The sequence below is a fragment of the Amblyomma maculatum genome, chromosome 2 (assembly GCF_055883805.1).
Source record: "Amblyomma maculatum isolate TAMU_Amacu chromosome 2, ASM5588380v1, whole genome shotgun sequence".
Classification (NCBI taxonomy): Eukaryota; Metazoa; Arthropoda; class Arachnida; order Ixodida; family Ixodidae; genus Amblyomma; species Amblyomma maculatum.
In genome coordinates, this window is record NC_139345.1 from 150637509 (window position 1) to 150651478 (window position 13970).

General features: G+C 46.2%; 1 protein-coding gene across 1 annotated transcript; it reads left to right on the plus strand.

Moving 5' to 3' along the window:
- The first annotated feature begins 3559 nt into the window (after window positions 1-3559).
- On the plus strand, window positions 3560-13716 carry LOC146200172 (uncharacterized). Its single transcript, XM_084592282.1, has 3 exons — window positions 3560-3679; window positions 11965-12114; window positions 13101-13716. Exons 1-3 carry the CDS (start codon window positions 3560-3562, stop codon window positions 13695-13697), a joined length of 867 nt encoding a protein of 288 aa, XP_084448408.1. The 3' UTR covers window positions 13698-13716.
- Window positions 13717-13970: the final 254 nt, after the last annotated feature.

Consider the following 13970-nt stretch of genomic DNA (forward strand, 5'->3'; position numbering starts at 1 on the left):
TTGCTTGTTTCAGCGCCGGAGTCAGGAGCTGCTCGCTTCGCTACAATTTAGTCCAAATTCCTAAGCAATACTTAGAGCTACGGGCGAAAGAAGATTTCGTTTAGTCTGAAATTACTTTGAGAATGAAAGAGCGCGCGGGCTTTGGTTTGCATCGCAGAGGGGCACCGCTTTCGTGCATCAATTCGCGCACCGCGCTCGTGCACCGCTTTTAGCATCGCTTTCGTAATTGAGAGTCTGATATTTCTGGCCAGGAACAATTCATGAGTTCTGCTAATAAAAATAGCCATATAGTATAGTTTACGCTATATTGAAGTCAATTTGATTATTGATAACATCGTTTTACGTGGGTACAATTGCCAAGGAACGCCGGTATGAACCAGGCAAACCTACAAGCGATCCGGCAACAGTCGGCGGCCTCGCTATACTTGAGCAGAGGAAATTAGAGCGTTTATCTTATGCAAATTCGTATCGCGTGACACCTGGGTGAAACACTTTATAACCAGCTACTTGACACTTTGTAGAAGGCAGACACAATTAGCAGGACACTTGTGGTTACATGCGCGGTGCCAGAGGCCTCCGCCCGACCGCTCTGCTCGCCGAATCGGGTAAAATGTTTTGTAAGAGAATGTGTTGCAAAAATATTTTGCCAGCAATGGACACAAGGGCGGTCAATCACCGCGAACTGAGTGCTTTGGATGGCATATGTTGTTGCCAGAAAACTCGCCTGGCCGACGAACAGGCCAAACCGCGTTGAGGAAAGATATGTATCCCGCTTGTTTTTGTTACCGAGAGCTGTCCAACGGAGACCATTAATAAAGCAGCAGCCTGTCTTGTTCCCTAGCCATTTGCGCGATGTGACCATTAAGCTGTTGGACAACAATACAGAAAAATGTGTTGCCGGCGCTTGGCGAACGTGTTGTCTTTATGTGTGCGTTGTGTGTTATGAACAGAGGCCACGTAAAGGAAATACGTTCGCCAAGCGCCGACGGCTGAACAACTAAGCAAAACATTGTATATCGGCGTGCAAGGCGCTAGCGCCGTGAATAACGGAACTCTAAAGTCTAAATTCATGATGCCATTGCGCAACGAAACGTCCACAGAAACGATTTCTCCCCGTACATCGCTTGGAGCGTAGCAAGTCATCTCGCGATATTTTGCCGCCGTGTCACAAAACGTACAACATATATTTTGGATTGGAAAATATGGAAAACACACTAGCTTCTTAAAATGTCTTAAACGCTGCTTACAGAAACCACATGTAGCGACTCGCGTGGCATGCGCCCGCCGCACGCCGAAAGACAAAGTGGATCCAACAGACGCCGGAGCAACCACATGCGCTAGCGCCACCACATATGCTGGCGCCTAAGAAGAAGAGAAGGAAGCAGCGCCGGCAAGAGAGCTTCAGAACGCTCGGGACCTTCGCCTCGGCTGGACGCTGCCGCCGCCGCCTCTTCAGCTTCTCCCGAAATAAATGTGGTCACAGTCGCCCCTACCTGGCCAACTTCGCACATTCAATGGGCAGGACATGTAGTGCGAAGAGAGATAACTGATGATCGCTTAGGCTAACAAACTGGATTCCAAGGGAATGAAATCGTAGCAGGTAGCAGCAGAAAGTTAGGTGGGCGGATGAGGTTGAGAAGTTCGCAGGTGTTGAGTGGATGCAGCTAGCACAGGACCGGGTTAATTGGAGGAAAATGGGAGGGACCTTCGCCCTACAGTGGGTAAGTCAGGCTGATGATGACGACTCAATGAAAACGCAATTGGCACTAAGCAGTTAGCAAAACTGCACTTTTATTGCGAAAGCAACACTACTCACACTTTCAAGCCTTCGCGTGACCCGGCTGCAGTTACGTCTTACCCACGTGACGCTGTAACGTCACAACCCACGTAACACAAGAGCTGGCAGGAGCTGCCAACTTGGGTCTCTCGTTTCACATGGAACGGTTATGTCAGAATCAGCCTTCTAGGACCCTGGCATTCACGTTACCCCTATAGGCCACTAAGGCACGCGGTCATATGGGTTGGTTAAAGTGTGGTTTTATATGTGGGCTGAGGATGAAGAAAAAGAGAAGAACGCTCGGTCAGCCGCAGCTAATGCTCTCGATCAATATTTGGTTGAGCAGCGTTGAACCTTTGTAATTTTTGTTCTTTTCCCATGCCTATGTCGGTCACTGTCCGCTGCTAACTTAGGTGCACTGCTACCTGCCGATAAATATTAGCAACCACGACGCCGTTGCTATGCTGTCGCCGGGACAAAATATTAATTTCCGCCCCACTTTCTAGCGCGGCTTTGCAGGGGCAGGGACTCGCCTGAGCCTTCCTTCCTCCAAGGTGACCATTGTGTGATGACCTCATAGAGATGGTGGCGAGCCAAATTGGATTACAAGGGGTGGTGACGATGTCAGTGCGTGTGGTAGACTTGTAGGTCATTTGAGAAGGACGACTTATGGTGGCGCGCCACCTTGGCCACCGTGGTGGACACAGCTTGCAATGGTCACCACCTTAGTTAACACGAGGGTAGTCACGTGTTGCAGTAACGTAACACTTGACTGCAATGTTACGGCGATTGATCACATACTGGGCCGCCATCTTGAATATAGTACATGCACGAAATGTGACACGAAATGTACAAACGTAAGCACTAAGATCTAACGCTCCTGAAAGTGAGCGATGATCCGATCATCCAATCCAGAGCCGTGGCGTGGGCCTGTGTCACCTGGAATGTTCATGGTCTCTGACGCAGATGCTGACCACCCGCCATAGCCCTTCCTTTTCTTTAGCCGATAACGTTGTTCTAGACTTAGCAGGATAGACACTAAAGTTACTTGATACATTTATGAAGTGATTCAAGCAGACGCTAAACTCCAACAATAGATATCGTGGCTCCTTTCATTTTGCGTTCTTCCTTCTTGCTTATGTCTACGTGCTGGGATTATTCAATAACATGGATCCTAACAGACCAGCCAGACAATTTGACAGTGATTTCCCTACACACATCGTAGGGGTGGGACAGGGCGTACACTCTTCATTGTTGTTCTGAAGGCACCCCTTCAGTTGGTCACGAATATTTTTTGGCGGAATACGGAGCATTTTCTTTAATAGCACCGGATGACGACAAATCGAGATCCGGCGTCTCGGCGGTGGGTGTGGTCGCATGCGACTTCGGCTCTGTCAATGATCGCTGTTATTTGCGGCCCATCAATTTTTTCCTCCAGCAAGCCTTGTAGGTCATGCTTTCTGGCAACATAAGATGCATCCGTGGACACCATATTTGCCAAGATAGGATGGACACTGACCGACTTCGGTACCTTGAAGATTTAGGCACGCCGCTGCGGCGCTAGCCCAACGGCGGCAAGGCCTGTACCAGCCCTGTTCGGGGATTGCCCGGCTATGGCGGTCCTAGGCCGAATCACGGGCTATGAACCCACCTCTCTAGAGATAGTAAACATGGAAGCTGCGCAAACTCGAGAAACTACTTCCACAAAGGAAAAATATCTTCATGATATAGTTCGCGTATGGCGTGGACGGAAGAAGGCGGACTAGAAGAAAACCGGCGCGGATGCTGCCCAGCAACATGTGGCGGGCCAACAGCGCTCTGTGGTGGCCGCAAAGCACGCCGCGCATCGAGAAAGAAGATATCATTGTTTTGCCGCAGCCACCAGTCACCTTTGACCTGAAGGTAACCTGTAATTTGGCAAGTACTGGAGAGAGGGAGAGAGAGAAACAACTTTTATTGCTAAAAGTGTGATCATTAAAGCATGTCGGCCTGGCGTGGCCCCCAGAAGGGGGCCACGCTCTAGGCCCACGAGACAAGTGCCAGCTACGTCTTCTTGTCTGAGCAGGTAAGAAGTTGGTTCCAGGTCTCCTCGGAGTAAGGTACGAGGAGGGGGTCTTCCCCCCAAAGTGTATGTGCCTATGTGGCCGTTACTGCATAGTCGCAATTAGGGCAAATAGTGTCGTAGTCCCCGTCCGTAATCAGTGCCAATCTCGAATAGCTGAGAATGGAATGTGTTTGAAGTTTACGTAGCATGGTGGCCGGCTACCGTTGCCATTTGCAGCATCAACAGGACGCAACTATTGCGAGACTTGCAGTGTGGCCAATGTGAAACCAAAACGCTCTTGTGCGTTCACTCCAATCTGTCGAAGCCGCGGAGGAGCTACACGGGGACATCACGCTGCCGGTAGAAGGCCACAAACTTACTGTTTCAGGGTCACCCTAAGCTCCCCGGATACTTTTGCAAGAGCGTCATAGTGTCTCCCCGGGCGAGGTGGCTGAAACTGTGCAGTGAACGTTCAACTAGGAGCTGAAAGTCTTGTCCATGCGCAAACTAGGGACAAAGCCGATTGCCCCAGTCACCTGTGCCGCAGGCGGCGCTTCATAATTTAGAGCGGCTTCCCGTCTGTTCGTAAAAGACGATCTCCGCCTGCGACCACTGTGGTACGGTGGGTACTGGGCTAATTTCTTCCCGCGGCCGCAGCCTGGACGCTGTGAACACTGCAGGGCTCAGACTGCTGCCGCTTCTGAAGGCGGCTCAGGTGAACATCAGCACTCACCTTGCTGCCTCATCTGCGGATGCAGTCATTCATCGGGGTGGCTGGCTGCACGGGCAAGTACAGCAATGGCGTCTAGCCAAGACCTCTGCCATAGACTGGATGATTGAAGATAGAAGAGGACGAAGGGAAGAAGACAACGGCTTCTCGCGATAATGATTCCCGGATGAAGCCTTGATAAATACGCTTTCGGGCCACAAGTCGCCAAAATTCAATGGCCGAGGTACAGTCATGCAGCACATGGCATGGGCAGGGGTGATGTCTTCATGTGTGGTGTCTTCTTAGGTCGGAGGGGTCTACTGGTCAGCATTTGGCAGTTGTGTCATTTGGTTGATCGGGTCTCTCGTCGTGTCCTGTGATTGTGTTGATGGCGTCTCGCGTTGATGGGATCATTTGGCCTCTCCTTCGTTGTGTCTGGTGGTCAGGGCAGGGGTCGCGTCGGGTCCGGCAGGCTGGTAAAGAGCCAAGTGATGAGTGCCACGAACACGCCAGCGACGACGCAAGCAGACGCGGTGCGCGGAAGCTCCGAGATGAGACAGGATGATGAGGGATGATCAACCCCGCAACTCCAACCAAAATGTTACGGGGTGGTAAGCCGATGAGCACAGGAGAACAGAGAAAAGAGAGATGATGTCCGATGACTGAGATGATTTTAATGAATCGAGGCGGGCCTAGCGCGCTCGTTGTTGTTGTTGTTGTCCAAATAACTTATGGCACATACCCACAGAGGGGGATCGGCCAAGAATTGGGTAGCAAAGAAATTTTTTTTTTTTTTGATATACTTGCATGAAAAAAAAATGATTTGAGGGGTAGAGCAAAGGAAACAAAACGGGAAATAAGTGAAATATAAAGTGAAAAGTGGTAACACTCACGGGAGATTGACACTACAATTGTAGAACAAGTGATGTTTAAATATTTAGCAAGGCAAACGATTTGAGTCCAGTAAAAAATTTTGCATGGCGGTAAACACAGACCTGTGACTGCGCCCAAGGATGGTGGCGCCAAATGATAACAATGTCGGGCTGCTTAAACTAAGGCCAAGCTGTTGCAATGGCCTTTCCATCAACTGTTTTCTCAGCGCAGCAAAGCGGCGGCAAAACAATAAAAAGTGATCTAATGTTTCTTGTTCACTGCAAAATGCGCAGACGGGAGACAGTGCCAAACCAGACCTGTAAAGATAGAAATTTAAAGGTGGGATATGGCATCGCACTCGTTCCTGCGCACTCGTTCCTGCTCGTGCCAATGCACGCTTTTTCTTCCTCATCTGTAACAATATTATTGCCTGATGACTGGAAAGAAGAGATATGCAATTGGTTGCTCTGCCAAATTTTTTTTAAAGGTGCAGGGAATTATTAATGAGGAAGAGATGAAGTGCCGCACTAATCGTCTCTGCTGTTTTGGCCGATTTTGGTTACGATTAGGCGAAAGTAAATAAAGTCAGGTAGGTAAAAATAGTCTGAGTGAATATATGCATATATGTATTTATGTTCAGGTAATTTGGCATTTCTGTATAGTATAGATGCTTCTATAAGTTTTCTCAAAATCGGCCAAGGAAAGAAAATTTTACCTACCTTGCAGACTTTTAGTTTCTGATAGAGCAGCAATAATTCCGCAATATGTTCTCAGCATACTTATGTATCAAACTGCTAAAGCTTATATTTATATAACGCTTCAATACAAAGATGCGATCACGCTAATTAAAAAAAAAAGCAAACAACGAATAATAAGTTTTTTTTTTTTTGAGACAAAAGAAAACGTTTTTTATGTTGCCCAAACTTTGTCCACCTATTCTTCTCTACTCCAGGGTGAAGCGGGTGCTCACAGCTCCCCAATAGCGCTTTGTTGATGTTGCTTCCTGCACCGCCATGCTATCAGCGTCTAGTTGCGGTGCGAACGAAGGGAGGATAGAATAGCGAAGCTCCAGTGCACATCTGTTGAACAGCTGCCTGGGAGGTACTACTGTTTGGAACTCCATCGTCCCGACGACGCGAGAACGAGGTCTCACTGCGCCGCCTCTTAAACGAGCGTCAGGGGCGCGCATACCCTGGCGCTCATGGCCGCTCCCTTCATTCGTTGATCAAATCCTCTCGAAATTAACGTCCTTAGTACCGCCAACATCTTTCCCGTTGTGCTGGTTTTTTTTTTTAAGAACCAGAAATCCAGTCCTGCCTGCATTTTATACACCTAGAGGCAAGTAGTCGGAACTACAACAATTGCCAATCCTTGCGTAAGGAACTTATTCGACTGACCGTAACTACTGGAGCATCAATATTATGCAATATATTTTTAATAATGTTGAATACTCAAGCAAAGGAGAATAGGCGGACAAGTTTTAGAAAATATTAAAAATGGGTCTTTTTTTGCGTTCAGAAATTTTTGATAGACAAGTTTGATAGACAAGCATGCTGAGAATATACCATGGCATTATTACCGTTTTGCCCTTATCTTTTATTGAGATAAATGCAGCTAAGTCGGTAAAATTTCGTTTCCCGATATTAGTGCGATTGTATATCTGTTTTAAAAGAGTATATAAATATAAGCTTCAACAGTTTGATAGACAAGCATGCTGAGAATATACCATGGCATTATTACCGTTTTGCCCTTATCTTTTATTGAGATAAATGCAGCTAAGTCGGTAAAATTTCGTTTCCTGGGTCGATTGCGATAATTTTTATAAAAACATCTACGTTACCCAGAAAAGCCAAGATTATCTGAACATAAAAAAAAGAAACGAAACAAAACTTGTATAGATGTACCTATTAAGACAATTTTCAGCTATATAGTTTATGATATTTTGTATAATCCATGACCAAATTTGTCTAAAATAGCAGAAGAGAAGCGCGTCACGCCACCTCTTTATCAATATTATTTCCTGTGCATCAATAAAAATTTGGCAGCAAAACTAATTGCAGATCTCTTCCTTCCAGTCACCAGACAATAATTTATAAAACTCCGAAATAAATTTAAAAGGTTGACCGACCATCGTTTGTTTCGTTTACGTGGAAACATCCGAGATCCCTATAGTAATTTTCATCTTTGGGAGGAGCGCCAGAGCTTAACAAGGCATTGGAACAAGCAAGAGACGAATAACAAGCTTAGAGCTCGCTTTGCACAACTTATACGGAGAATTCTGTGGTTCCACACAGAATCAAAGTGGGTAGAACGCTGCAATTCGGCAAGCGGTCAGATGAGCACAAATGGGACTTGGCGATTCTTTCACAGCCTCGTCGACTTCGTTCAAACGAGAGGGGAGACGCAGACACAGTTCCGGCGGGCTCAGACCGGGTGCCAAGTACTACAGCGAAACTTGCTGACACTTTGCCACCGGTATTTCTGCCGCACATATGGTCTAGTTGATCGTCCGTAGACGTACTAGTGCAAGACAAATAACGATTTAGGCGCCCCTTTTGCGCTATATGGCCTTAAGGCGGCGTTGGATAAAATGCGCTGAGGTACGGCACCGGGTCGGTATTGCATGTCAGTGAAAGTTGAAACTGTTGGCGAACCTCTTGGACTTGGCCTACCTTCATTTGCTTGAATACATAAATCAGATCTGGGATGGGTGTCCACTTCCTCCCGCATAAAAAAGATCACTTGTAACTTTCGTCCCCAAAGCAGGTGAGGCCGTCAATACTGACAATCTGAGACACATCGCACTGACTTCCTGTGTGGGAAGGCTCATGGAGACGATTGTACTGTATAGCCTCTCTCCATACATGGAGGCTAAGGGCCTCTTTGTACACTAGCTCAGGTTCTTCCCGCACATGCCTGTACAGGATGTCCTCCTCCAGCTACACGAGGACGTAATATGACCCACAGCCATGCAAAACGATGACAACGTCATCCTTGCCCTTAACCTTAGTGGTAGTTTTAGCATACTGTCAAAGTTGAACACCACCGACTGTGCCATGAAAGTCTTCGCCTATATCAGATACTTTCGGTTCGCCAGACGCTCTCCTGAATCGAGGACGAGGAATAAGGCCAGTACGCTATGGGTACACGGGGCACACCACAGGGCAGGACGCGGTGTAATCGCCGTCTCTCTTCCATATTGCCCTGATGTGCCTTCATGCTTTGGTAAGAGCATGGTTGCCACCGTTAATACGACAAATAAGAAGTACCTTCCTGCTTTGGTAAAAGCCTGGTTGCCACATTATTATGACAAAAAGAAAGTATATGTCTTGCATAAATATTTCCAAGGTGGCCAACGAATCTAATTAGTTACATATAATAATAATAATAAATAATAATAAATAAATCTTTATTTCCATCAGGTGCTATACAGATGGAGGGCTACGGAAAAAAAGCTGCCACTTGGCGGCTTGACGAGTCCGCAGCCCCATATATAAGGCAGCGTCTAGGCAACACCAGAGAATCAACACGCGATAAACAAATCAACACTTAATCAAATACAGAATAAAAGAAAAGGTCCTGAGCCAGGTAAAACAAACACCGTCAGCACAAAAAGTAAACAAGCGATAAGCATATCAAGATACTTGTTCTATGCAGAAGAAAAGAAATGCTAGATAAAACAAACACCAGAAAAGATGGTCAGCTTAGTCAATCAGCAAACATGTCTCTGAGTTTAACAGTGGAACAGCTAAATAAATCAAAATTCAGTGATTGATAATAGTTTAAAAGCGATGGCAGACAATAACACAAACGCTCCATACCAGAATTCAAGCGTGGTGCAGCAACCTTCCATTTTTCTCCACGTCTAGTATTATAACACTTCTCATTTGTTTCTAAATGTGCCAAGGCGTCCAGGCTGTGAATATTTTTTTTCACTTCATATTTATACCGAGCACTCAAACGGTAGCGGTATAGCTTGTGAGCTGTAATAACATGAGCACTGTGAAAATATTCTGCAGTGGTTGCATTATAACCAGCATTGTACACGTGGCGCAGATACCGTTTTTGCATACGGAATATTTTTTGTGTGTTAGAAAATGTAGTTGTGCCCCAGACGAGTTGGCAGTAGTTGACGTGCGAATAAAAAAGAGAATTATAAACCAATAGTTTTGTTTTAGTAGAGAGCATGTATCGGAGACGACCGACCCCGGTTATCCGAGCAAGTTTGGCTAATACAAAATTCACATGAGTTTCCCAGGACAGATTGGCAGTGAATATCACACCTAGACATTTGAAATGATCGACAATGTCAACAGGATGAGAGTTTAAAACAATATCGGCATGAGGAGGAACAGGTTTATTTTTCGGCCGGAAGACAACAGCTTTTGTTTTATTTTCGTTAATCTTCATGCAATTGGATGAGGACCATTGCTGCAGTTGGATTATGATGTCATTACAATCAGAGATGAGTTTATCGATATTATTGCCAGAAAAAATATGCTAGTATCATCTGCGTATATAATAAATTTGGCGTTGTGATTAATGTTAACAATGTCATTAATATACAGGTTAAATAGCAAGGGGCCCAATATGCTGCCTTGTGGAACACCACAAAGCAGTGGCAGGACTCGTGACCGCGAGTTGTTGATTTGGACTATTTGACATCGATGGGATAAATATGATTGTAATAACTGTAGTCCACACCCACGTAAACCGTAAAAGTCCAACTTCTGCAGCAGAATGTCATGATTCACCAGGTCGAATGCCTTGGAAAAATCTACAAATAGGCCGGCTACTATTTCCTTGCTTTCGAACTGCGTTATCGCGCGCAGGACCCGGCCATTCTATAAGAATGACTAAATGGAAAGTAAAAAGTGCGCTTACGACTTCAAAAAAAAAAAAAAAAAAAGAAGGCCTGACCGAACGAAGTAGATGACACAGTTTTACCTCACTTTAGCTGTCACGTTGAGTTTGACATCGGCCTTTTTAAGCTGAAGACACTGGACCCCATAGTGTATAATTTTCAGTCATTGAATAAATAGAACAGACTCATTTGTTCTTGATTCATTTGAGTTTTAGAAAAACACGTGTAATATTGAAAGGAAAACCTAGTAGTTGTAAACGGAAAGCTGCAGCTAACCGCACTGCGCCAAAGACTGTATGCATGTTTCGCAGGGCAGATGTGCCATATGCGGAAACATTGCTTAATGGAAAAGAGCGGTTAAGGCGCGGTAATGGTCGGAGCACATGAAGAGTAGCTAAATATCAAACGCGTGGCTAATGCCTTCCGGTTCGTTTAGTGTACTATACCGGCATTATGCCATCGGCAGCTACTGAAGGTCAAGAAAAAGTAATAAAAAGTAATGGGACTAGTAGAGAAAGACGGTGAGCAGGCGGGGCAGATTACGTGCAAACTTGTTTCCTGCGACAAAAAGCTGCAAATCCGGCAATGCGAAATGATCCCTCGCCTGTGCAAGGCTTCCTTCACGTGGTATATGCCTAGCAAGAGGTCTTATTCCGTGCAGATCTTAACTGTCACTGGCCTGGCGCAGGAAATGACAAGACTTGGCAGGCGAGTAAGAAGTAAAAAAAAAACAAAAAAAAAAAATCAAAGACAAAACCAACCACAGACTTGCCGCCGTAATGTTCTCCGGTACGGCCAGGGAGGCGCCTGCCGTTTCCATGACAGGTATAAAGACACGCTGTCGGTGTTAAGAGTGCAAGCAGAGGAGAGTCGCCTTCAGTTTCGCCTTGCTGCTTGGATAACACCGCCGTGGCCAGCTGCTGGTTCTGCCCTTCCGTGCAGCTAAGATGCTTCGAAAGGTGCGCATCGAACTGGGGCTCAAATTAGATATCCCAGGGTTGCAGTAAATCTCGCTAACTGATTGATAAATGGCTTTCTGACAGTTGCTATGCTATGCAGAATGTAAAGAGGGAGTAAGTCCTGCTAATTGGCCGCAGAGAATTAGGCGCATGCTGGTGTGGTTCTGGATTTCTGTAGTTTGAAGCAGGAGCAAAGTAGCTATTTCGTGGAAAGTGGTGATAAGTGGGAAAGTCAGCTTTGACGTCAGTTATTAGGATTTCATAAAAACGACAGTACCCTACAAACTTAAGACCAATGGCGGACTTCGCATGGTTGTCTTGCCCCAGTACTTTTCTTTAACTAGTATTCGTGTCCTTTAGAGCTTCACATAGCACGCATTCCAAATGTTCGGCGACTAAATGGTATCATAGCTTCTGGAGGCCTTATTCGTGTTAAAGTTGGATAATATATCATTCGAGCGGCATTGGCCCGCCTCTCGTGTAAACGGTGCTTTAAAACAAAGCATCGAAGAATTGTACAGATGATAGCGGCTTTCTTGTCATCTTAGGTGCTTTATGCAGCGGTTTAGACTGCCTCAAGCTAATATAAAAACCCAAAGACGCCACGAAAAGTTCCGTCATAAAGGCTGGAGCAATTTCAGGCTTGTTCAACATTAGACCAGAGAACATGCAAATGAACACTATGGTCAAATTCTGATGTGAACATGTTCATCCCGTGCCCGTGTTCATCCTGCGCAGATTCAAGTGCTGCTCGCCTGTTTGGCGACTGGAACCTGCGCATACCGCCACCACCAACAAGCAAGCCGCGTCGGATTCCAGGGTCGCGGTAGTTATGTTGCGCCTCCAGCTGCTGGAACGCCTCTCCGAAGATACGATGGTTACGCATCCGTAAGTACGTCTTCACTCTGTGAGACGCAGGAAAACGTAAAAGGGTTTCCGAGCACTTTGCAGTAACGGTGCTCATGAGGAGGATTGAATAAAAACACGTCATGATATGGAACCGTAAAACACTCAGTAGGAAAACCAGGAACGGAGCGACGAATTCGATGCTCACCTATGTGCAGCGAAGGCGGTGTTCATTATGAGATAGTTACGATTCTGAGCCTGCAAATCATATCACACAAGGAAACATCGTTGGACGGTGCTACCGTTGAAGCCTGTACTACGCGTTCTTCTTTTCACGAGCATTGTCTTAAGTTTAGGAAGCCTAAAATGTGGCGAACTTTGAGGCAAAGTGGGTTCCGAGATTGATTACATTTTGTATGCATAGCTAGCTCTCTGCAAGGATGTACGCATGTTAGCCGTCCGATTTGGTGACGCTCTATCAATACGTTGTGTGGATTTTTTTTGCGATATATTAAAAATAGGCAACGCAAAGAAAGTTTTGTATTACGCAGAAAGCATCATAGCTGTACGGCAAATGGCATCAAATAGCGCGGTTAATTCCCAACTCGCTGCCAATTTAGTTTATTGAAATATCCTTGGGACTTTTACAGGCCGGCTATATTAGGCGAGTAAAATGCCGAGGGTCCTCTGCGCAGGGTCCAGCCGTCGTTTTGGCAGCGTTTCACGACTAAGAACATCGGCTGTGTTCGTTCTGAGAGTTTATTGTACTATAACTGTTAAACACGACTTGTAGATATATAGACAATTGCGTGTGAATACAAGGAAACCCAAATTTAGCCGTGATGCCTTCCATAAAATGCACTAACTTATTACCAAAGGGGCAGTGCACACATGATAGCCGAGGCATGCTTTGTGACAGATATGAACACATATCTCTCCGCCATATTGGTAATATATAGGATCAGTTTTAACGAATGTACCGATAGGAGCTCAGCACTTGCAATGACTACTTGGTTTCTTCCTCCCAGCCACCCCAGCCACCACAGCCGTACAGCTTTGGTTACGACACGGTGGACGAGTATGGAAACCAGAAGTTCCACAGCGAACGAGGAGGTGCCGACAACGCGAAGATTGGCTCGTACGGCTACCGAGATATCAACGGTCTCTACCGCAGGGTGAACTACGTGGCCGACGCGAACGGCTTTCGAGCCACCGTAGACACCAATGAACCGGGTACCGCTCCAGGTGCCAGTGCTGACGTGACCTTCAACGCCGCGCCGGTCGTGCCTCCGGTTCCTGGCGCTGCTGCAGTATACGCTGCAAGAGGCGTCCCAACGCAATACGGGGCCAGGCTTCCCGGAATTTACGCGAACAGATACCACGGCTACCGCAGATATGGGCGTTACCCTTACGGCCCAGTTGCCGGCGCCTATGGATACATTCCGTACAGACGTTACGGCTATGCACCGAACAGCCCGGCCTTCAGAGGGTATTCTTATGGTGGACATGGTTTTTACAACTATGGCGGCGCCGAGTATGCTTCCGGTTACGCACCACTTGGATACGGCGCGCAAATCGGATACAGAAATTGGCCAGCTGATGTCTATGGCTACAAACGGCGTTAATGATGTGGTATGTGACGGAAATGGTTGATGCAAATCCAAACCTTGCATCGACTTGAAATCGTCTTGAAGAAAGCGCTCGTTAATGTATAGTACATAATAAAGAATGGCTACAATTTGGTTGTCGTCGTTTTGGAAATATACGCCGATTTCAAGCTAGGCCTGCGCAGGACAATGACTATATATTTCTTTCCTTGACACAGAAATTTGATAAACTTTTTTAGAAATCTCCATAGCTTCCAAAATAATTACCTCAGAAATGTTTTGTATGAAAGA

Excerpts from the sequence above, each read along its gene's own strand:
- LOC146200172 (XM_084592282.1), top strand. The coding sequence starts at position 3,560 with ATGCTGCCCAGCAACATGTGGCGGGCCAACAGCGCTCTGTGGTGGCCG. Across the intron at positions 3,680-11,964 it reads CAGTCACCTTTGACCTGAAG|ATTCAAGTGCTGCTCGCCTG; the intron begins GTAACCTGTAAT and ends CATCCTGCGCAG. Across the intron at positions 12,115-13,100 it reads GATACGATGGTTACGCATCC|CCACCCCAGCCACCACAGCC; the intron begins GTAAGTACGTCT and ends TCTTCCTCCCAG.